Raw genomic sequence first — 24,799 nt, 5'->3', positions numbered from 1 at the left:
AGTATATTCGAGCAAAGTTATGGAGTAATAGATAGTTGGCCTAAAGGATGTGTTGAAAAAAATTTAAAGCCTGAGCCTGATTTGGCAACATCTTGGTATCAGAGAACCAGCCAAGTTTAGAAGGAAATACTTACGATAACTGCAATTTGCACTTAACCCTTGCCAAACGCCGCAAGTTTCTTGGATCGAGATCCGGCTCTGTCGCCTAGGACCCTCCGCTCCTTGGGTTGGACAATTAAAGGAGCACACACACTCGCCTCACCCTTCTCCCCGTCCAACCAGCCAACTGACTCCAGCTAACCACTCCAGAGCCACTTGAAAAGTTGGCCGCAAAGTGCGAATGCATAATTAATTCCAATTATGAGTTTACCCAACAACATCGGCAACATTGGCACTCGCCTTCGTTCTCGAGACGAGACAAGATGCGTTCCGGGGGCAACTTCACAGAGCTAGCTAGATGGAACATCAGTGGGGGTACTGGGGAGGACTTATCAGAGCATCGACAGCCGGGTGATACACCTACCTAATACCCCTCCTGGTACTTCCAGGGGCCCCTGAACTTTGATGCCTGCGACAGTCAACCCGTTGGATGTTCCTGTTGCTGTTGCTACTTGTGATGTTGCTGTTGCTATTGCTTGTTGCATAGTTCGAGTGAGCCAAGTGCTTGGCATGTTTAAACACATGCTCAAGTGTCATTTAGACAGTTATCCGAAGGAGCCTCGGTATCTGGGATCTCGCCTTCTCAGACAATTGATGGCCCAGCGATAGGCGAGCTAACTTCTGCCTCAATTACAAAATGCTAAAAATTGCAATATCAATAACATTTTATGTTGCTATGGAAGGGTTTTTTAAAGGTTTAAGGGTAACAACGAGTACCATGGCTAAGTGTTTTTGGCCGCCGCGCCGTCAGCCTTCAAAGCAGCCCTCACTATTAACGGAAATGCATTCTGGCTTCTGTGTGTGGGTGTGTGTGTTTTTTTTCGCTTTCTGGAGAGCATTGCGTCGCGTCTGCCAGGCTCAAGTGTTTTAATGGATTTTCTAGGAAGCAAATACACACCCACACATGGAAGGCCCCCTATTAAGGAGTTGGATTTCTTCTCATCACTCGCCTTCCACAAAATACTTCGAAAATTGTTCTCCTCTCGTTCGAGAAATGTCAAGTTTTCAGGTCTCATGTTTTCCATGTGACATCTCTGCACATGCATCAATCATTTTGGCCACAGGCCCCATCGCCTCCGAGGCAATCTGCGGCATTATACCAATCAAAAAGAAGTTGAGTTCATAAAAGATAATAAGCTGGCTTAGCCGCATGCCATTCAAGGACTTAAGTCCCGGGGCCGCAGCTGTATCCGCATTCGCATTCGCATCCGCCCTCGCTCCTGCCAGGACTCTGGGCGAGTCCAGGGGAAAGCCTATAAATTTGCAGATTATTTGCATATTGTGTCTGCTTCACTGGCACGTTTCTGTATACTTTTTTTTTACCTTTTATTACAATTGGTATAATTTTTTAGAACAAAGCATACTTGCTGCAAAAACTAATGTAAATTGAGGGATATTAAACGCATAAATATTAACGAGAAGAGTGGAGTGCAACTTGCATCGTTTTAAACAAGAATCTTTATAAGATTCTTTATATCTTTATATTAAATAGATATCCTATCTCATGGCTTATAGATATCCCTTTTTATAGCTACCAAATAAAATGTCTTCAAAATCTGCCTGCAAGGCCAATTATTATCGAATGCCAAACATTTATAATTTATGCGTTTCTAAGCAACTCGTCCTTTGAATCCTGTTTAATGAAATTCTCCAGCATCGTTCTCCGAGAAGGACTGCTGACAGGAAATGCTAATCCGGTGGAAGTCGCCTGCAGTTGATAAATGAGTCATTTGCTTAGTAATTTAAGCGTTCATTCAATAAGCGAACTGGCCAAAAAATTGAGAAGGGCTGCTGTCGCTGGTGATGCTGCTGGTGCTGTGGCTGCTGTTTCTGGGGTCAGCTCCAAGATTTGTGTAACCAAATACTCATTACATAAGTTGGCAGGACGAGCCTGAAGTAGAAACTGGGCAAACAGAACTGCAAGCTATAGGCACTGAGAGAAAAGGATATTATTGGATTATCCTTATTCTGATATTTAGACTAAAAACCATAACTATGTTTCTCTGTGTAAAAATATGCTGATATGGAGAATTCTTTCCTCGGTGGTGCCAGTCCTTTCCCGTTTTGTGTGCCACAGTGTGTGCGTATGGGTGAGTGGGTGGTGTGTGTGGTGTGTGTGTGGGGGTGAGTGCTAGTTAAGCCAAAAACAAATATTGACAGGCAAAGTCAAATGCTTGACGTGGCGGGGACTTGGTCGGGGGCCGGCATTTAAAGTAATCGAGTGTTAAAAACGGCAAACGCAGCCAAACATTGGGCCCAGCTAAGTCAAACACCACCACCCCCCTGTAAATATTTAGTTGCTCATAAATTATGAGGGAGTGTGTGTGGGGTGGAGTGCCGGGAATCGAGACTTTAATGCCTCATTAAAATATGCACGATGGCAATAAAATTCAAGCTGACGCCGCCCGCGGCCAAAGTTCCAGCGATCTGCGATCTCTGGTTTTTCGGCTTCCTTGGAGTTGAGTTTGAAAAACCTGCGGCCGTGCCATAAAAATCTTGAAGCCAGCTTGACAAAGTTTTCACATAAAATAAATTGCTGCCAAATAATAGTCAGGAAACCCGTTAACGTGTCGAAGGATGCAGAGGACGATGACGATGATGACGACGACGATGGCTGTGCTGGGGCTGGGCTGCCTTTTTAGCCAACGGCAATTGATAGGAGGTCGAAAATGGGGGTCTCTGTTGGGGGTGCTCTAGCCATCAACTTGTTGTTTATTAAATTACAAATAAATAATGAGACTGATGGGATTGCTGCCTGCCGCTTGCCGCTTGCCGCTTGCCGCTTGCCACTTGCCTGCCTTCCTTCTGCCTGCCTGGAGTTATTAAAAACTTTACAGAAACAATTAACACAGTCAGTCATTTGGCTAGGGGTTGGGAGTCCTTTTGGCTTGGGGGTTGGGGGTAAGAGGCTTTTGCTTTTGCTTCCTGTCAAACACTTTAAAACCGAATGACAAATTGAAATCCTGGATTTTACTTTAAGCCGCACTCAGTCCGAACGTAACCAGAGCATTAACCAAAGTTGCAGCCGCAACAATAACCAAGCCCAGAGACCCCAAACGCCAAACCCCAACCCCAACCCCAAGCTCAAATCCCCTCCCTCGGATTCTCTCGGGGAGACGGGGAATTGGAATTGCAGCCGCAAATAAATTTGTGCAGAGCAAAATATATGGCAAAAATATAAAGAATTGCATGTGCATAAAAGTAAAGCTCCGCCACAGCAAGAACAATGCCAAAAGCAACAAGCAACGAGTTGTGTTGCCCCTTTTTTTTATTTATTTTTTTTTCATTACAATCCAGGATACCAGGCAGGATACAAATGCAGAAACAGAATACAGTATGGGTGGACTACAGGGGGGGTTTTTCGGGGAATATCTCGACCATTGTTTGCAGGCGCTGGCTCTGATTAGAGAGCAAAAAATAGCAGCCCAGCGCAGTGCGCCCTTCTGTTGTATTTTATTCGCAAAATGCAGTATCAAAAGAAGCGAATATCTTTAAACACTGCAAATTGAAATAACTCTTTTCGGGGGGAATTCGTTTCATCCAGTCTGCCTGGGCTATCCCCACGGGTATCCACTAAAGCAATTAAGTCCGAATCAAAACCAAAGAATTGCATTTATGGCATTTGGTCAAATAATTTATCCTTTGAATCAATCAGTTTGTGTTAAGTTGATGCCATTGCATTTTAATTAATATTGTGAAAAAAATTATAGAATAATAATAAATAAAACAATGATATTGATTATATTCTTTTGGTTTATATTGCATATAAATCAAAGGAAACTTGAGTACCCTTTCGGATTCTTTTGAGAAGAGAAATGATCTTGGACAGATTTAGAAGTATTTATCAAAGGATCTGCTAAAAAGCAGAAGACTTTAATGATTAAGGTCTTAATTAATTATCAACCTTAATAATTAATTATCAAGATTTCTGGTTGATTCACTTTAAAAGCTATTTAAATTCTTTACGACCAATTCGTATGTTTTGATAATATGTTTCCCTGCGGGCTCTATATCTATTCAACAAATATTTGACCCTTTATTAGAATACTTAAAAAGAGTTATACATCAATTTTATATAATTCTTCATCCAAAAATATCATTTTTTGGAAACACATTTGGAAATGTTGGCCAAAAAGTACCTGATTTTTTGGCAGAATATCTTAAACTATTTTCCCTATTCTCTCTAAATCCTCGATATAATATGCTAACATCTTCATTAATATATTTGTATCTATTTTCTATAAATCTGAATCTCCAAACAAATTTTCTGGGTGATCACCTTTTTAAAAATGTCAGAGTTTCGATATAAAGACTTTTATAATAAAACCCTTGCTAAGTCATCATATATCTTGGACAGAAAACATTCAATCCTTAAGAGGAAAATATTGAAAGCTTTATAGATCGATTTCTAATAGATCTATATATAAATCTTAAAACATGATTTGTGTTTAGAATTTTTCGAATATTTTTTTGGTGAACCCTCTTCAAAATATGAAAAAAATCGTGGTGTAGTGCTGTGATTTCCTTAGAAACCCCGACTCTGTCTGCTGAAGTTTGTCACTAACCAGCTGCAGTTGTCAGCGCCTTTCAAAAGGACCTCCCTCCCTGGCCGATCACCCCAACTGCTGCCCCTCCTCCCCCTTCCTCCTGTTCCTCTCACGCTCCACGCTTTCTACTGCCAGTCATCCGAGCGTGCGTTTTGTGTTCTAACCAAAGCGCTCAGTGTTAGTCTTTGATTTGTCACACCAAAGCGAGCTTTTCATGGCGTCCTGTCAGAGTTGCTCCTCCGCCTTCTTCTTTTTTTTCCATATCTGCCAGGACACTCAGACAGGCCGGATAGTGAGACACTACCCATCCCCTCGTCGACCCCATCGGGGGCTGCCTGTTGTGCCTGTTTCACGTCCAGTTCTAGCCCTTGGCTGATTTTTGATGAAAAGTTTTCAGTTTCACATTATTCATGCAGAAGCCCCCACTGTCCCACACAGTCCCTTCCAGTCCCAGAGCTCTTCTCTGTGTTTTGCGGTTGAATGGAGCTTGCAATTTTTTTTCTTTCTATTTTCACCCGAAATATTTTTGTTGTTTGTGGCAGCGGCGATGGTACATTTTAATTTTGTGCAAATGGAAAATAATAATCAAGGCAAAATAATAAAATGGACGCAGGCGAGAAAGGTGCAGGAAATCGGAAAATGAGGCGGAGGATTGACAGGACGACCCCGCATGTCGGATGAAGGGGAAAATATTGCAAGGATGAGTGGGGTTGGCAGGGTCGGTTGTGTGGGATGAGTGGGTGGTCTGGCCCGCAGCTTCGTGTGGCTTTGTTTCGAGTGATTCTCAACAAAGCGCAGTGCACTTAATTCTCTTTACGCACACATGAGGGCAGACGTGTATGACAGGCTTTTTATGCCTAAGTATCTTAAGTTGTCAACTCGAGAAGGCAAAAGAAATCCTTTAATTTGCAGTAAAATGCAAAACGCAGCGCCACTTTGTCACAGCAAGCCAGCCAGCCAGCCATCCTGCCAGTCGGGCTAAGGGTGGAATCTGTCAGGATCTACAGGACAGGAAAGGGCTTACACAAGGGGGGAGGGATGGGGAAGGGTGGACGTATGTATATGTTCGTATGCAAAAGAAGGCAACAAGTCAGCTTCAACTTCAGCTTCTTCGTGGAGCGTGCATTGGACTTTGCCACTTGCCACATGCGAGCGCAGGCGAATGGCGCCTCAAGGTATGCAGTAAATTAAAATGCAGTGACAGTGGAGGGCCACGGCCCAAAAGGACGAGGGACGAGGGACGAAGGGCGAAGAAGGGCGTGGCGGGCTGAGACCAGCGGCAGGGAATGACGTGCTCCTTGCATGAGGGCTGCACTTTCCTTTGCACTTTTCACATAAAAAACTTTTGCCCGCAAGCCTGCCCAGGCACACACACTAAGCTCAATACACTGTAAAGAAATGAGTGTGAGTTACAAGATAATTGTGTATACTTGAGCTTGCGATTAGTACTAGTTTAGTTAGCCATTAACCATTAGAAGGCCATTAAAAGGTAGAAATCCTTTAATGTTTTAGGTTTCCAACTTCCATAGATATCCCTTATATCCTTCCGTCTACTCTAGCACTCTTCCGTCTACTTTCTCTCACTGTATACCTCTTTGTAAGAAAGACAGCAAAGTGAACTTCAGTTTTGACAACACTCACACAAGCAAACAATTACAATGCATTGAGCCATGAGCGACTTTGATTTAGCCAGGTTGGTTACCACACATTCAAGTGGCCAAGACTCGCCCCCAGCCAGAACTCACGAAGCACACCTCGTTGCTGCCGCCATTTGCATATGAATAGCAAGCAGGTAATAGGTGTATGCGTGTGTGAGTGCGAGTGTGGCTGAGAGGTTGGCCAGCGCTTATGGCCACGTTAATGGCAAACTAAACTGCAAACTTTGCTTTTGGCCCTGACGCACGCATACGTAATAAAAGGTGTAAATGAGCAAAAGCACCGACTGCCATGCAGCAGGTGAGTTGGCTGTGAAGGCGGTGGCTTAGGGGGCGTGGCAGGAAGTCAGCCAGGTGAACAGGCAGCCAGACATGGACTTACGCCTTGGCCCATTATAAGGGCCACTTGCTGCCAACTAAGAAGATTTTTTCTCGTTCTACAACAGTGGGTTTTCAATTGATTAGTTTTTAAATCAAATGTTAAGGTTTAAATTATAATAATTGATATTAAATTTATAAAAAATATTTTATTATTTCTTAGACTAATTAAGTTTTAAAAGCCTTAATTTACTTATTTCTTACCACAGTACTTTCGTGTGTATTAAACAAATTTTAGCGTCACTTTGAATTACGGCCAGAGCAGTGGTGACTTGGTAGCTATTACAATGCAAGGACCGGAATAGTCCTGGCCCAGCAAGGACATCATGTTTGCAAATTTATGTAGCTTCATAGTTGTATGTTTAGTTGTGAGTTGTGCCAAAGGAAATGCCATAAAAATGTGAAACAGAATTGTGCGGGCAGAAGGACGACGTCGACGACGACGACGACGACGGATGGTTGACGGCAAGGTTGGACGCGTTTAAAGTGCAATTAGCGCACGTAATTGTAATCGAGTTGGCCGGCAGCGCCTTTTTGGCCAACACCAGAGCCAGAACCAGCAGCAACAACAACACTGAGCAACTCCCTGAGCAAACAACATCCGGCAGGTGGTGATTCCGACTCCGGCTATGACTCCGGCTTACGGCTGTCAGCTTACGGCTGTGCTTGCCTGCCCACGGGGCTGCGTTTTTTTGCTTGCCTGGGTCCTTGGGTCCTGCCGCCCGCCTTCCTGGTTCCATCCCTCCCCTCCGTTTTTAAAGGCAACCAGGGAGCTGTAAATAAATTTGGCACTTAATCATATTTACGGATTTTGTGGGTACATTTATTTATATGTCCCACAGTGTGCCTCGGCTACTTACTGCACTTTTTCCGCCTTTTCCATTTTTTGGGCTTTGTGATTTTTTGAGGTATTTTCGCGGCTGAGCACTCGAGGAAACACAATACCCGAACAGGACGCCTTCCTGGACCAATTTGCTGCCCATTCTCGAGAGTCGGCCTTCTGCCTAATTATGCGTTTTTTGGGCATTGTCAGGAATAAACTGAAATGTGAAATCCACAAAATATATACTTCTGTGCGGCCCATGAGGCTAATTAGGCATCACAGCATCGCCCATTGTGTTGCCCGAAAAGTTAGACTCTATTGTTGAGGCCACTTCTGGAACTGTTAACTCACCTGAACACCCACTCACCCACCCACACCCACTCACCCGCCGTTTTATGAATATTTCAGTGATTTAAACAAACTGCTGTAAAAACGGGCAACCATTCAATATGATTTGTTTGATATTTGACTTGGCACGCTGAAAATAATAAACCATTTTCGGTTTCGATATTGTTTTGTTTGGCATGTTATCCTGCGGTCGATGTGGGTTTAGTTTAATTTTCGTAAGTGTTGCACTTTCATTGTTCGGCGCGATGTTTGCATAACACGGTGCGACAGTGAAAAAACACTTGTGAAACGAGATAGTGTAGGTTGTTAATCTGGTCGAAGAGAACTCAAAAATATTTTTTTTATATTTTTGGAACCCTCCAATTTTTTTTTATTTAAAAAAAACCGTTTTTCGGGACTTTTTTGCGCTTAAAAATTCCTGAACGCGTTTTTTTCAACCGATTTCAAAATTTTCGGTGTTTTTCAATAGTTAAATGTTGTAGCTTTTGAAAAAAAAATATATCTTCGATTTTGTTGAACAAAAAGGACAACATTTTTACACCTGAAACTAAAGTTTTCGACTTTTATTCGTGTTTTTCGGATTTTGATGCCAGTTTTTCGGTAAAACTTACTAAAATTCTGTCATGTTTGCCACATATCAATGTTGTCTTATTCATTTTGAATAAAAAGAGACAAATTTCATCAAAAAATAATGAAAATTGGTGAAGTTATAACGCTTTTCCCAAAAAAAGTCAACTCAACCTAGCGGGCGCTTCGGAGGAACAATGTGTATAAAAATAAGAGTATATTGCTTTCTTCTGACAAAAAGTTTGTCATTTATGCCACATATTAATATTGTCTCAATAATACTGAATAGAACGAGACAAATTTCATCAAAAAATAATGAAAATTGGTGAAGTTATAACGCTTTTCCCAAAAAATGTCAATTCAACCTTGCGTGCGCTCCGGAGTACCTGTGTGTATAAGTCAGGAATATGCTCTTCTTCTTATAGTGCTCCCATGGTTTTATTGACTTTTTTAGGGAAAAGCGTTATAACTTCAACAATTTTCATTATTTTTTGATGAAATTTGTCTCGTTCTATTCAGTATTATTGAGACAATATTAATATGTGGCATAAATGACAAACTTTTTGTCAGAAGAAAGCAATATACTCTTATTTTTATACACATTGTTCCTCCGAAGCGCCCGCTAGGTTGAGTTGACTTTTTTTGGGAAAAGCGTAATAACTTCACCAATTTTCATTATTTTTTGATGAAATTTGTCTCGTTTTATTCAAAATGAATAAGACAACATTGATATGTGGCAAACATGACAGAATTTTAGTAAGTTTTACCGAAAAACTGGCATCAAAATCCGAAAAACACGAATAAAAGTCGAAAACTTTAGTTTCAGGTGTAAAAATGTTGTCCTTTTTGTTCAACAAAATCGAAGATATATTTTTTTTTCAAAAGCTACAACATTTAACTATTGAAAAACACCGAAAATTTTGAAATCGGTTGAAAAAAACGCGTTCAGGAATTTTTAAGCGCAAAAAAGTCCCGAAAAACGGTTATTTTTAAATAAAAAAAAATTGGAGGGTTCCAAAAATATAAAAAAAATATTTTAGAGTTCTCTTCGACCAGATTAACAACCTACACTATCTCGTTTCCCAAGTGTATTTCGTTTTTTTTTTTTTGTCGCACAGTGTAATTTGCGGTTTGTTTTGATCGCTTTTCCGATATAAAAACACTCTTAATCCCCTTTAAATCATCGTATTTGTAGAGAACTCCTTTTTTGTTTGGCAACTCATTACTCAGGCCCTGGCTCCGCCTTCATCGATATTTGTCACTATTGTTGTTACTGATTATTGTTAAGTGCAGGTGGGATGTTCTCAGGTTCAGGGAGTGGGTAAAAACTGTCACTTGAATGCATTTTCATTACGCCTCATTACATTTCACTTGCATCTGCAATTGTGTCACATCGCGCTGCCTTTTCAAGCCTATGGCGACAGAAGCCAGCAGCCGAAAGCCCTGAGCCCTGAGCCTGGAAACTGTCGAGCGAATGGATTCGTTAGCTGAATGGGCTGTGAGTGTTTTTAATTGAAAACAATAAAGTTCTTCTCCTCCTACACTCGCTTACAGAAATGCATTAAATGTTTTCTAAAGGTATAATTTTAAGACGAATTTGTGATGCTCTTTGGCAGAGAGATTTTGGCAGCTTGTATATTTTAAACAAAAATGTATTTTTGACTCTAACATTTTTTCTACTTTATTTCCTTAAAATGGAAGCCTTTCATTCAGCTAAGGAATGACTCTTTTCTCATATTATTACTAGTATACCCCACTGAAAATACCCTTTCCTGAGCAAAAAGAATCTCTGGCTGAGCTAAAAGCTGAGCATTCGATGGATTGTTTGGTTCACTTTCTTTGTTCGAATATCAAATGGCACCGGTACTGGTACTGGTACTGGTACTGGCACTGGCACACACCTCCCATGGAAATGGAAATGGAAACAAATAAGAGATAGAGGGCCCTGGGCCCCATAGAGCCATAGATGGATAGATACGAGTGAGTGAGTCGCTTTCGACGCATACAATACTGAAATGCGAATGCGAAAGTGATAATTAAAAATCGCGCCATATACTCGTATACTGGTTACCAGATTCTGTTGTTGCCGCCGCCGATTCTTTCGCCTCGGCATGAAATGGTTATTGTTTATGATTTTTCCCGCTGCCGGGCAGGATATTCGTGTTGCAATCAGCACTGGTGTGGTATGATGCAGTTGGGGCTGGGCTCTGTTCATACATATATGTGTATATTTTCTGCGAATGAAGTGATCAATGCGCCTAACAATGATTGACGGCATTTCCTACCAGAGTGGGAGTGACGAAAGTGGGTGGACTGTTCCTCCATATGAAAGACTCCCCCTGCTGCAACTGCAACTGACAAACAATTATGCAAAATTGCTGGCGTTTGCAGTTTTATGCAAAAATTAATTTTGCATTTTTAATTTTACACACAGTCGTGGGCGGGGCTGAGGGCGCTGACGGAAGCTTACAGCGAGGAAAGAAACCTCATCGGCATCGGCAGTCGCCGGCAGGCCAAAAGTGCTGCGACGGCAATATGCATGCTTCAATAAAGGATTGATAAGAATTGGGCTGGCTATTTTTACACTTTAAAAACCATTTAAGATTGAAGTCAATAATTTTTTTTTATATTTAAAGTCAATTTAGTATTGTTGACAGATTTTTAACAAGCTTTATGGGAATTTCTATTACTGTTCTTTATAAAGGTTATTTTAATTTCAGAGTATGTATTTCTAGCATAAATAAATTTAATTTTAGTTTTTAATTCGTTTTTTTTTATATTATTTCTTACAATAAAAGTATGTATTTATTAAAACATTGTTTTTTTATCCTTCACCTTAATGCTTTAATTTAAATGAATACATAAACCGAAACATTTCCCTGATTAATCATATTTTTATATTTTTCGGCTTGCAAGAACATATATTATTAAATTTTTAAATTAGGAGTAATATATTATATTAATCTCTAAAATTATTTCCCGTGTAGCCAGACTTCTTAACATCACGCGATCAACTATCTGAGTTAACTTAAAGCCACGTACCCCTTAGGATGTTTGCTGCTTGTTGGTTTCCCCATCGAAAATCATTCCGCAATCGGAAGACGTTCTCGTTGGTCGCTAAAAATGTTTCAAGCGGATCGTCGCGAATTTCCCAGCTTGGCCAGCCAGTTGGAAGTGCACCCCGAGGAACAGGACCATCCCCGCTTAGTAGAGGTCCCAGATCCTACACGCCAGGATATGCAGTTTCCGGATATTTGGTTGCGCGACAATTGCCTCTGCCAGGACTGCTTCATGCCACAGACCTTGAGTCGCCTGCCACAGTTATGGAACAATCTGGACACCAGTGTCAGGGTCCTGCGTCAGGAGGTGGATGTGGAGCAGCAGGTCCTGTATATCGAGTGGTCAGATGGACACTTCTCCCAGTATCCGTACAGCTGGTTGCGGGAACGCGACTTTTCAAAAGCGAATCGCGAGCGTTATCTGAGCGATTTTTACCGCCCCGAACAGCAGCTATGGAGCGGACGCGATTTTGAGCAAATACGGCGTGTTTTCAACTACCAGGAGCTACTAACCGATGACTACGAGCTGCAGAAGTGGCTGCACCAGCTGGCCGTGTTCGGGGTGGCCCTTGTCAAGGAGGCGCCACTGCAGATGGATGTCCTGCGGCATTTGTGTAACCGCGTCGGCTTCATGCGACGCACGACTTACGGCGATGAGTTCAGCGTCCGGGCCCAGCCCGGAGCCAGTAACTACGCCTACCTGGCCGCCCCCCTGCCCCTGCACACGGACATGCCGTACTTCGAGTACCTGCCCGGCGTCACCCTTCTGCACACTCTGGAGCAGTCGGCCTCCCCCGGTGGCGTCAATCTCCTAACGGATGCCTTTTACGTGGCAGATATCCTGCGCGAACGATATCCGGAGCAGTTCCGGGTCCTCAGCCAAACTCCTGTGGACTGGGCGGACATAGGACGAGACGGGGATCTGCAGTTCCACAACATCTGGCGTGCTCCTGTGATCAAGTGGGTATTTAAGATTCTTTAAGATACAATCGTGGGAGGACTGCGAACTTCCTCCTGGCGTGGCTTAACACGCAACTGATTTCGTAATCCCGGCTAACATTGTGCTAAAACCAAATTCCTTGCAGCTTGGATGCCGAGGGAAGGTGTGTCAGGATTAACCACAGCATTCCGCAGCGGGACAGCCACTTCAGCGTACCCCTAGAGCATGTGCGTCCGTGGTACGAGGCGATGGCCACCTTCGTGCGGTTGGCCCAGGAGCACTCATGCAGTTTCAAGACCACGCCCGGGGACGTGCTGACTTTCAACAATTTGCGCTTGGTCCACGGACGCACGGGATACGACGACACGGACCGCAATGTGCGCCACATCCTGGGCGCCTTCATCGACTGGGACATTGTCTATTCCCGGCTTCGTGTCCTGCGGCAGGCGAACGTCCTGCCACAACTCACACATCCTTGACACAGTCTGGCCCCTAAATTATAGATGGCAGATTAATTACTGGTCGACTGCTAAAAACAAACACAAACTCAATCAATGCCGAAAGCATCTTGATTGACACCACAAATATCCACAAATAGATTTAATCCAATTATTACCTTACTTTTCAATCTATTTTGTAAGTGAAATTAAATGTTCATTGGCATTTTGCAATAAATAGATACTATTTTAATGGATTCGTGTCTTTGACATATTTCAATGCTAATTGATGCCGGTTAATTGGGTTAAACGTGTGATCACGGGACTCGGAGCATTTGATAGATTAAATGTTGTTTTAATGACTAGTTTTCGATTAAAGCAGAACATCTGGCTGATGAGTTGGGTTTGCTCATTAAAGTGCTTTAAAGTGGGGAGTTTTAGACATCTTAAATGGGTAGGTAGCTCCAGGTTGTCTGATGGTTCAGCTAAACTTTTCTGCCGAGTATTTTTGCCATTTATTAGGCTTGATAGTTCTAATATATAAAGTATTTGTTATTCACTAAAATACTGAGTATCATTAGCCTCTTAACACACCTTATACAGCCTTTCCGAACCAAACAGGCCACATAAAGTGAAAGTCCAGCACACGTCATTGTTTACGCCGGACATCAAAGTTGCTTATCAGGGGCCGGCTGAGTCAACAAAGAGCGCTTGCCGGAGATGGGGGATGCTGGTTATCAATTTATGGCAATGCCGAGACTCAACACTGACTTGCCGGAGAGCTCTTGGGCTTGTGTGTAAATCACACTGCCACACACACCTTCAGTACCCTTCTTAGACAACATCCAACCGAATGTGGCAGCGAGATTTTTACGGGAAAGAAAGCCAACTTTCGGTTTGTCTCGCTGCCACTTTTGGGATTGTTTTGGGTGTATTTGGATGGGTATTTGGGATGGGTGTCGGATGGCTTGGGTGGTTGCCCGCAGGCAAATCCTTTGGAAATCTTTTTATTTATGTCATTGATGCCACCAAAACATAGCGGCAGCAGCAGGAGCAGCCCCGGAATCCAAGTCGGAGCACATGAATTTGTACATGGCAGCGAGTAAATCCCTCTAATAATCCACATAATAAGCACTGGAAGTAGCTTGTGGCAGCAACAGGCCGAAAGGGTTGCCCCCGGCTCTTGTTTATAAGTTCATAAAAGTCAACGAGCCGGGACGCAGAGGCGAGGGGACACATAAAAAAACCAAGCCAGGATGAAGAGGAAAAAAAAACACCCAACAAGCCAAATGCAAACGGAAAATGTCAAAAACAAAAAGGAAGAAGGAAAAAGTTGCCAAAGGAGCAAATCCAATTTCTTGGAAATGTGTGTGGGTTTCGGGGTTTTCGGGGATGGAGTGAAATTTTACTGCAGTTTTGGGGGCAGAAAGCAGACCTTGCAACAGTCATAATGTGTAATTGAAAACCTGCTCTGAATCGCACCCCTGGGTGATGTATGAACGCCCCATTCCGCCATCGAGGAAAGCACAAGCCACCGCCCTAATTGGCAGCCTGGTCAGCCAGGACACAAATTGTGTGACGCCGTGGCTATTATGTAAACAAGCCGCAACTAAAAAAAAAGTGGTTTGAGAATGTCACAGAAAAAGGGGTGTTTCCCGAGACAGTTGCACAATTGCCAAACTAATACGCTTACATACAATTTCCACAATTTCCGGTTTCGGTTTTTCGGGTGTTGGATGCCAATGCCAAGGATGCTCTCTGGCCAGGACAAGAGCCAAGCTTCTGGCTGTCAGGATGATAAACATGCGGCAATTGACGCAATCATTGTCTGTCCATGAATTGAATTAAATCAACTCGAGTGCGACATCTTCGCGCTGACACTTGCAAAATCAGCGAAGGACATCATTCTGTGTTTCCTTCGAAAATGAATGCCCTTGTTATGCTTGGCCTGACATCGAAATCATGCCATACGAAAGTATAGGTTTCCCAACAAACAAATGATTGTCAGTTTCGTCTGAAAAGGACTATCAAAAAAAAAAAAAAATAAAAGGAAAGGGGTTTGTGGAGTGTGCTTATGTGTGTATGGGATGTGGGTGGGTAATGCCCCATAATTCCCGTTCTTTTCCGTTTGATTCCGTTGCAGGACATTGCGAGCATTTTGCTTATTAGAATCCGTTTGTGCTCCCCCGCGAATGTGAGCTCTCCAATGCCGCTGGAGGGCAATAAATTGCCGGCCTTCCCTCCCATCTCTTCGGGCAATTTCAAAGTTTATCACCAACGCGCGTCTGCAACTTATGTCGTCTTTCTTCTGCCACAGACCCTGCCATAGTCTCTGCTCCTGCCCCTGCCACTTGTTTGTCTGCACGTCTGTTGTGGTTATGTGAAATCACATCGTAAAAATGTCCAGGTCCTCGAAATGCTGCCGTGCCAGCATGCTTCGTGCTTCGTGCCTCGTGCTTTCGCGCGCGCTCCAAAGCCCATAAGTCCTGACAGTCTCACCTGAGTATCCCCCTACTGCCCTCACTACCCCTTTCGCCATTCAATTTATAGATGTTGCCCATATAAATATTTATTTCTATGTGCAAGCTGCCTACCCCTTTGACACCACGCCGCAGCATCATTATTATTTTTATGCTTGTGTCTTAAAAGCATTCCGCCGATCAATAAAACCACCACATTCCCATTTCGCCCCTGTGGCCGGGCATCCTTTCCAATAAGCGAAAGTGGTTTTTGAACCACGAAATGTTACTACGTGTGTGCCATCAAACAATTAAAGGTCATCGCGATGGGTGGGTGGGGTTCTGGAATCGGGGTTATTATACACAACTGGGCCAAATCCCTGAAATGGATTAGTTGGATGTCATCACGGGAAAAATCATTCCGTTGAACAATGCAAATAGTTTACGGATAACAGGCAATAGTGTCAGCATTTGCCATTTTTAATTAGGCTAAAATAAAGGTTAAAAGGGCGACAGGCGACAGAAATGGGAATATTTTAAGCGGCCAGATCTGTAATTCATGGCGATAATCTACACTATTTTAAAATCATCGGAAAAATTCTTTCAAGACAAATTTTCTGAGAGATCCCCTTCAAAAATGGTTTCAAATTTAAGGGTGGACAATATGACCATCAGCGATGGCTATATCTTTGCCAATTTTTATCCGATTCTTGACCGGGATACCTTAATCGATTTGCGGATCGATTTTCCATCATTCTGCATCAAAATCTAGTAACGAAATATTTTTTAGATTTTTTTCGAAATTTTCTAGGGGATCCCTTTCAAAATGCATGGGAGGACAATATGGCTCCCAGCGATGGCTATATCTTTGCCAATTTCCATTCGATTCTTGAGCGAAATACCTTTATAGGTTTGTAGATCAATATTCCATCATTCTGCATCAAAATCTAAGAACAAAATATTTTTTAGATTTTTTTCGAAATTTTCGGGGGGATCGATCCCCCTCAAAATAGGTGGGAGGACAATCGATGGCTATAGCTTTATCATTTTCCATCCGATTTCATGCATATTTCTCTTAAGAAACCCTCAGAAACCCATTTTTCTATGTTAAAACATATTTTAAAAATGTCCTAAACAAGTATCCAATTTCCTTAACACTTTGCTTAATTGCCGCCACTGACAGGCCAAATAGTAAATGGAGAAAATATGTAAATACTTGGCTAGATGTGTAATTTGGCCAACTGCGTTTTGGCCAAGATGGTCGAGTACTTGGAAATGTCTGAAATCGAGGCAAGCATCGGTCTTAATGTAAATTCAAATGGCTGCAGGGCATTCTCATCATAATCATCCGCATCCGCATCCTCATCCTCATCCTCAATCCACATCATCATTATCATCATCGTCCTTTTTGGGAAGAGGAGCAGCACCACCACCAACAACAACAACATTGTAATTAGTGCCAGGAATTGAGTTACGCTTTGAATTAATAACATTTCCGGCATTATAATTTGGACAATATATCACGGGTGTTATCGTGATGGTAGAGCGAAAGGAGGCAACATTGCTGTTGCGGCTTGTGGCATGCAAAACGTAACGGTAAATTGGTTAACAATTACACAAATCTCATAATGAAGTTAGGACCAGGGCCGGGACCAGAACCCGGCATAGGGCCCGGTTCCAACGGTAAATATGGCATCATCAGGACCCGGAACATTTCCATTGCCTGCGGTCAGCAAAATTTCCTACGTCCGGGCTTTTGCTTCCATCTCTTTCACTCCCATCCCATCCCACACACACACACACATCTGGCCCTCTCTGTCTGTTAAATTGATTAGAGGGCGTTGTGGTCAGAAGGGGTATCGAAGGGGCCATTGAAGGAGTATTGCCCCAGAAGCTATAGCTGCACTTACCGCCAGCCAATTTGCAGCTTTGTTCTCAAGTGTAACCCTTAACAGGTGTTGATGTTTGCTAAGTAGCTTTTGGTCCTTATGCCCTTCCTGCCCCCGCTTCCTCCTTTTATCTTCATGCCTTGCTGCACATTGCTTTGATTATTTTCTATTTTCTACAAATTGTATGCAAATAGTTGAGGTTTACCTTTAGTCCAGAGCTCCGTTCCAAGGACTCCTAGGACCCAGGAGCCAAGAGCCAAGAGCGCCCTGGGCTCTGCAACCGGAGACAGTTAATATTTCCCAACAAAAGCCGCAGTATTGACTTTTCCACCTGGGCCAAATGAAGCAAACTTGTTTGTCATTACACCTTCGACCCGAAACCCCAAAAAAAAAAACCAGGGGGCCTTTGTCTTCTAATTGAACTTTGGCACACACAGCCCGTATGTGAGGCTTTTATATCAGATTTTTTCTCAGAATTCAAAACTCAGTATTTAAAATTTAATAATTTATAGAAGTTTCTTTATAAATTTCCTTTTCATTTTCGTGCTCGTTTAATGGCTGGCAACTTCATTGTTTTTCCAGGCAACCGAAACTTGTAGACTTCAATTTCCACTTTTAATGAAAATTCCACAGATTTCGGGGGGAAAATGGCAAAAGCCAGCAATTTGGCTAATTGCTTTACGGCCCAGCACAGGTGTGCTCTGCTGCACTGTTCTAAACTGTGGCAATAATTTCATAAGCACATGCAATTGCCTTTAAATACTCAAAAGGCTTTATGAACCTAATAAGGTAATAAGCCAAACATTTTCCCAAGCTAAGCAAATGTGGCATGTTTGCCTAGGATCCTGAAATGTCAATATTCAACCCTTTTTCCTCTTCAACCCTCATCCCCGAAAGGTTAGCCTCATTAGACGCCAACACATTCTGGCTTTGACTCTTGCCAACTTGAAATAAAATTCAAGTTTTTATGAGAGCTCGTAAACTGAATCGAATTTTTGGGAGGGAGTGTGTGTGGGTTTTTTGGCCATTTTTTCTTTTTTTTTTTTTTTTGGTAATAGAAAACGAGCTGAAGTTGTCGCCTTTGGTATGACCCAAAAAGTTGTCAACCCCCCTCCAGACCCTACAGACCCTTGAACCCTTAAAGCAAAAACCCAAATCCATCCTTCTACCCCTGTCTTGGTCAGCAGCTTATTGTTGTGAGCCCCATTGTTGCAAATTTTCTTTTATGCGTTCTGAACGGGGTTATAAAAATGGCATCGACCGGAAATTACAAATGTCCATATAATGCCACTACAAGTGCAGATTAGTGGCTGTCATGTGGGTCGTTAGTGTGTTAGTGGGTGGTGGCCCTGAGTGGGGCGGTAGTGGGCTTCGGTTCAGTCTCAGTTTGGATATTGGAAGACAGCTCTTCGATCGGCATTTGGTATTTGCTTTAAACAAACAACACGGTTGAATGCCGGAAGTCATTTAGAACTGCCCCGCATCGTTATAGCACTTGAATAAATTTTAAAAAATAATATATTTTTAATATATTATAGGAATTACTAGATAAAAGGTATAAGGAGCTTTAAGAAGAGAGTTATTCTATAGTTAAAATAGTCTTATCTTTGTAGTCCCCAAATTAAATAATATTTTCTCTCAGTGTAGCGTGTATGTGGGGGCTTCTCTGGTCAAGTGTATGCCTGAATTGGCGTCTGCCTGTTGAGATGGATTTGCCGATTTGTGGTTCTCCTCTGATGCATCTGCTCCTGCAGTGGCGAATGCATTAAATGCAATGGCAAATACACTCCGGTTTCAAAGGCCGTGGGCCGGAACCCCGAGTCCGGAGTCCTTAGGCCACCAGCCACGCCCACTTGCTGCTCCTGCTGCCTGCTGCTGCTGGTGTTTTGGCATTTGTGTTAATTTCATGCCAGGACTCTACACACACACAGACACTTATTGCATAACATTGCGGTCTCTGGCGCTCGTGTGCGTGTCCTGGCAACTCTGAATTATGTTTTTGATTTTAGTTGACAATGAGCGGGCACAAATTTATTGTCTACAACTGCAAAATCGAAGCGTTGACACCACCAACACCATAACGAGATGCCTGGAAGGCCAACTGCAGCTGCAGCTGCAACTGCAACTGCAACGTGGGCGTTTTGCAAAGTGCCAACTGCGACAAGGCGTGGCCGTGACAGCTACATAAACACACAGTGCCATCCAAAAAGCCAACGCCTAAACGTATGCAACTGCGGCACTCGTATTGCCACACCGAAAGAGACGGCAAATGGAGTATGAGAGAGAAAGGACCAGTTAGTGGCCAGTTAGGATTTGGAAATGTTGCCAACTCTTCAGAAGCGATTAAAGCCAGATAGCGCTTCGTTCTATGACTATTTAGGCTTTTTAAGAATAATTAAATAATAAGAAGAACTAAGCCATGATTTTCTGTTGGAAAGTAGTACTTTTATTTAAGAAATGTACAAATTTGGGGAAGCCTTAATGTTAATTTGTTCATTTTAGAAGTCGTATCTTTTTTACGGCCACCGTTCTCATGATGCCCCTTAACAACGGTAGCCTTCTATTAACAAACACATTTGGCCATTTTGTGTATTTCAATTTGAGTTTGACGGACATTTTACTGCATTTGGTTGCAAGGTTGTGCGGGGAGGTGGCATGCAACTTTTACATGTCCACAAAATTAGTAACAGGCCCATTACGCGACTTTATTTGTGTGAGTTGCGATGCCCCAGACTCCCCCTTAGACTGTGTGTGTATGTGGAAGACATCGTAAACTTGCAACTGCCACCCACTCGCCCTTGAGCCGGCAATGCCACATCCTTTGCCGTGTAATCGCTAGGTGACAGTGAAGTGCACTGCAGTTCAGTTCGGTTGAGTTCAGATCCGTTTCGTTGGCAGTATTTTTGGCATGCAGTCAAGATGTGGGATGTGGACAAATACACCCACACACCCACACAGCCACCCACCAGCACAGACACTCTGAAAGGAGACAGAGGCCATAAACGTGTTTTTACAACTGCCCAAGAGGGAGGAGGGGAGGAAGAGAGGGAGGGCCAGCGGACAGGGACATCACTTCGCCGGATGGGCAGCATGTTGTTTGCGCCAGGACCAAGCAGTCGATATTTGTACGGAGCCGTATCCTTTACACTCTTAAAAATGTATTACAAAGAGGCTTTAAATATTAACTATTAATTTTTAAATATTCAAATTTATTTTATTAAAAAAATAAATAAGTTTTTAATATGTTTCTTAGGAATAAAAACTAAGAAAGATAATAATATCCTTGATCTAAACCTCTTTTTTCTCTTAATGTTTTTGTCTTTCTTTAGTTTGGCAAGTTGGACTCGTGTCCTGGTCCCTGGTCTTTCGTCCTTTTTTTGCTAAGCATCAGGGATTGGCTGCCAGGCAACCCAGGGGCCATTGGGTGGCTGGGTGGTGCGAGTGCTAAGTTGGCTTGCAGGTGTGATTTTATGCAATTTGCTTTCATATTAAATGAGTGCCCGGCTCGGCCCGAATGCCCATAAAGAACTTTCATTCATTGCCTCGTAGCTCGAAGCTGGAAACTGGAAGCTTGAACCGAATCCTGGCGGCCGGAGAGAGCTCACCTCGTAGTGCCCCTATGGAGGTGGATACTGCCACTGATGCTGCAAAGTAACTGTGCAAACGCTGCAGCTGCAAATCCGCAATCAGACAAAGCAAATAATTTTTGCAAAAATAAATATGAGGGATTATGGTGCCGGCTGTGGGCCACAACAGTGGGGGGCAGGAGTGGTGGCTATAAAAGGACCAAGAGGAGGCAGCTGAAAAGTATGCTATAATAAAATGCAGCTAAGTCGATGGAGACGTCGGCTGTGATATTAAATTTCAAGTGCATGTGTTAAGCTCCTGGCAGGCTTGGGATGCCGCAGCCTTTTGCCATTGAATCGCTGTCCTTGCTGCATCAGCAGTTCCTCTCTCATGCCCTCCGTCGCAGCAGGATGGGCTCCCCAATATCCATGACATTCATTTGAATGCATTTGCCACTTGAGAGATTAGCCCGCAACGGTAGCTGGTTGCGCCTCCAAGCTTCCCGTTTACCTTTGCTGGCATTTTTGCTGGAAATTTACTTTTGTCATTGCTTTTATTTGTATTTGTTATTGTTGTTCCCGTTTCTTGGATTAGACGGAGTCCTCTCCCCACCTCTCGGAGTCATTATTTTGATTATGTAAAATGTTGACTGCCTTTTTTCGACAGTTCTGTTTGTATTCCTCGTACCTCGTACCTCGTACCTGACCCCCATGGCTCCCAACCACTTCGGTGCGCCGGGGCATTGTCAGGACTTCATTATTTCGGTTGTTGTAGATTTTAAAAATATTAAATGGGGATTGTCTGCCAGCCATACAAATCTTGCCCAGGACATTTGTTATGAAAATTAAATGAGCCTGTCCGGCATTGTTTGCATTGAAGTCGTTTTGAAGTCATTTTTATAAGTGATACAACTTACTTTAAAGATTTAAATGTTAAATACAATTAAAGGGCCTGAGGATCGAGGGTATTAACTTCTAATTAACAGCCACAGTGACTTTGCAATGGGAGTAGGCCAAGGATCTGGGCGGACTTCATGACAAATGCACGTCATTTGGCTTATTAGTGGTTTTATTTCGCTCCTGGCACTCAACTACAATACAATTACCCTCTCACACGAGCCCATATGTACCAACACCCCAACACACACACACACATGCATTCCCATTCACATTCGCATTCACATTCGCCTTTCGGCAATGAAGTCCTGGAAATCAACGCTTCGTCCTTCGTCGCTGGCGTTTTTCCTTTGATGAGCCGCGCGGCGCCAATTTGCAATTTCATTACAATGCTTAATCATCATTACGCCGGAGAGCGCCATATGCGAGCGAGACAGGACGACAGTGGGAGCGAGACGGCCGGCGCGAACTTAAGTGTATGAGTGTAACAGATTCTCAATATTGCTTTCGCACTTCCGCTGCACGTGGACACTGGGAGAAATTTAAGGGGAGTTATTTTTTAAACCAGTAAGGAGGAATATAGTTCTATTACTCGACTATATGATACCCGATACTCTTCTCTTTCACTTCACGGTCCATCTTACTACACCATACTTCCAGGTGCTTTCGAATAGAATGGAAACAGAATAAAAGTTTTTAGGTTAAAGGACCGATTTGGCTGATTTTCCTTTGAAATTGATTGGACTGGAAACTTATTTTAAAAGTAAAGTATTTTAGGAGTTTAGATGCAAAATATTATAGCTCTACCTCATAAAAGTCTCTTATATAAACTTGTTCCTAAGAGTACCGGGGATAAAAACTGTTTGATTCTCTAAAAATATAAATATTTATCTAAAAAACCACCTTAACAATATTTCAAGATTCTATATTTCAAATCACATTATCAAATTTTACTTTATACTTATTTTTCACAGTGTATAAACAATGAAAATCCTCACGAAAAATGGCATTTCCACTGCAATTTCGAGGCAGCCATGTCACCGTTCATATGGCTGGGCGAACAGGGAGTATCCTCGCATTTGTTGCTACTATTTGATTATATGTAACCATATCATGCACCGCTCCACGTTACCAGGAATCCCCAATACCCCACAGTATGCCCCATCCTGGAAACAAGGAGGAGCAAGGAGACAAGCGCGTCAAATGCAGTTTATGCCCTGGCCATAAATCAAAATTTTTGGTTTTCAGCTGTCAGGACATGGCATAGCTTCGGCTATCCAGCCACCCAGCTAGCCAGCATTCAGCATCCAGAAATGGCCAACATCCTGGGAACATTGAGGGCCGAAAACATACTGCACACATTGCACACAGCCACTACTGCATACACGGTTTCTGGCTTTTTGCGTAACTCGTTTATTTTCGTGGTCATAATTTGCCGATGCCCGGCAACGTTTCGCTGGCCGATTTTGTGCATTCCTCCACACAGGAATAGGAAACCATTCTGTGGTGCTTTTGCCTTTCGCCGTGGCCAGCAGCCTCTCCTCCGGCATCCATCCTCCTGTCCTAAAATATTGGTTTAGATTGTGTCAAACAAATTGAATTTGCGATTTTATGATGAATCCGAACGATAGCCCAAGGGCTATTTGAGTTGAAAGGAGAGCTTTTCGGGCATGAAGGATAATTAGCGGTGCAAATTGTCTGGATTAACAGGATATTGGAAATCAATTACAGCATAATCACTTTTAAAAAGAATGCTATCTAAAGTTGTAGTTGGAAATTTTTGTATGATCCGACTGCCTTTCAGCGCCATATTCCATTCCACCATTTCTGTTTAACCCGTTCCATAATAATAACCATCATCTTCTATATCTTACTCCCAGCTCCAGTTATTATTATCTCTTTCGTTGCTTTGTTTGCCTTCATCTCGTGAGATGGTTATTGCAGCTTAAGTCTAATGGTCAGAGCATCCTGGCATCCTCGCATCCTGGCACCATTGCTCCCACACTGGAATCCTCTTATGGACATGTGTGCTGCCTGGCTGGCCCCGGCTCATTTGCTGGGCATCCGAACTCATCATCAGCTGCAGATGAGAGATGGAACTGGTCCTACACCTGGACCTTGGATTTCCAGGACCTATATACTTTCTTCGCTTTATTTAAGAATAAATTCCGGAACAATGTGCGCTGCTAGACGAACATTTTCCACATGAATTGTAAATGATTTCAGCCACAGGAACAGGCACAGGCACAGGCACAGGACTTCAATACTTTTTATCGGCCGCCATCGATCTTGGGTCTTTGCTTTTGACAGATCGAAATTAGAAATCGCCGGCTTTATAGCTCCAAATCGAATCGATTCGAATCGAATCGCATCGCATCGAGTCGCCCTTTGTGGCTAATTGAATGTGGCAAGTTAACAAAATATAAAATGCCAGTGCCTGGAACACGGCTAAGTGCAAAAATTGTATCGCTCTTTGTTGGGAGCCAGCCGTGCAACCAATTTGCCAGCAAACAGCCATTTCCGGTCGCTTATCGCTTATCGCATATCGAGTGGCGGCAGTGGCTCCTTGTTGAATGGAGGGAAAAAAAATCAGACCCAATGTAAACCCACTAAACTCCCGGAAAATGATTCCTCAGCGATTTTTCCTTCGGTCTTTCATATGCAAAGAAGCTGAGGCTGAGCTGAGGCGACTCAAGCCCAGGAGCGTGCCGAAATATTGCCCGTTTGGCGGTTTATTTTAATGGCAGTACCATTGCCAGCAACAAGGATAACAATTTATGCCAGGTGGGGAGGGAGTGCTACTCCCTGCCCCACCTGCCTGCCACTCGTATGTTTCGTGCCACTTGAACGCTGTTTACAAATTTGATTTTCGTGTTTGATTTGATGGCGTTCGATGGAGGTAGTGGGTGGCAAGTCCGTGTTGGGAGTGGGCGGGTGGGTGGCTTATGGCCGGGTAATGGGTGTCTGCGAAATGGAAAGCACCGAAATGGCAGCCCATGTCTGGCGGCAAATGAGCGCCGACTATTTATAGTCTGACCCCGACTAAATGAAACTGTAAATTAGAGCCGTAGCGCC

At 43.1% G+C, this 24,799-nt stretch overlaps 1 protein-coding gene across 1 annotated transcript; it reads left to right on the top strand.

The window, feature by feature from the left end:
- Positions 1 to 11,555: 11,555 nt before the first annotated feature.
- On the top strand, positions 11,556 to 13,170 carry LOC6494056 (gamma-butyrobetaine dioxygenase). Its single transcript, XM_001961035.4, has 2 exons — positions 11,556 to 12,496; positions 12,622 to 13,170. Exons 1-2 carry the CDS (start codon positions 11,601 to 11,603, stop codon positions 12,953 to 12,955), a joined length of 1,230 nt encoding a protein of 409 aa, XP_001961071.1. The 5' UTR covers positions 11,556 to 11,600; the 3' UTR covers positions 12,956 to 13,170.
- The last annotated feature ends 11,629 nt before the right edge of the window (positions 13,171 to 24,799 follow it).

Source organism: Drosophila ananassae, chromosome 3L (assembly GCF_017639315.1).
Source record: "Drosophila ananassae strain 14024-0371.13 chromosome 3L, ASM1763931v2, whole genome shotgun sequence".
In the NCBI taxonomy this organism is placed as follows: domain Eukaryota; kingdom Metazoa; phylum Arthropoda; class Insecta; order Diptera; family Drosophilidae; genus Drosophila; species Drosophila ananassae.
This window is presented reverse-complemented; position numbering and strand designations above follow the sequence as displayed.

Coding starts and splice junctions, on each gene's coding strand:
- LOC6494056 (XM_001961035.4), top strand. CDS start 11,601: ATGTTTCAAGCGGATCGTCGCGAATTTCCCAGCTTGGCCAGCCAGTTG. Junction 12,497..12,621: donor TGGCGTGCTCCTGTGATCAA/GTGGGTATTTAA, acceptor AATTCCTTGCAG/CTTGGATGCCGAGGGAAGGT.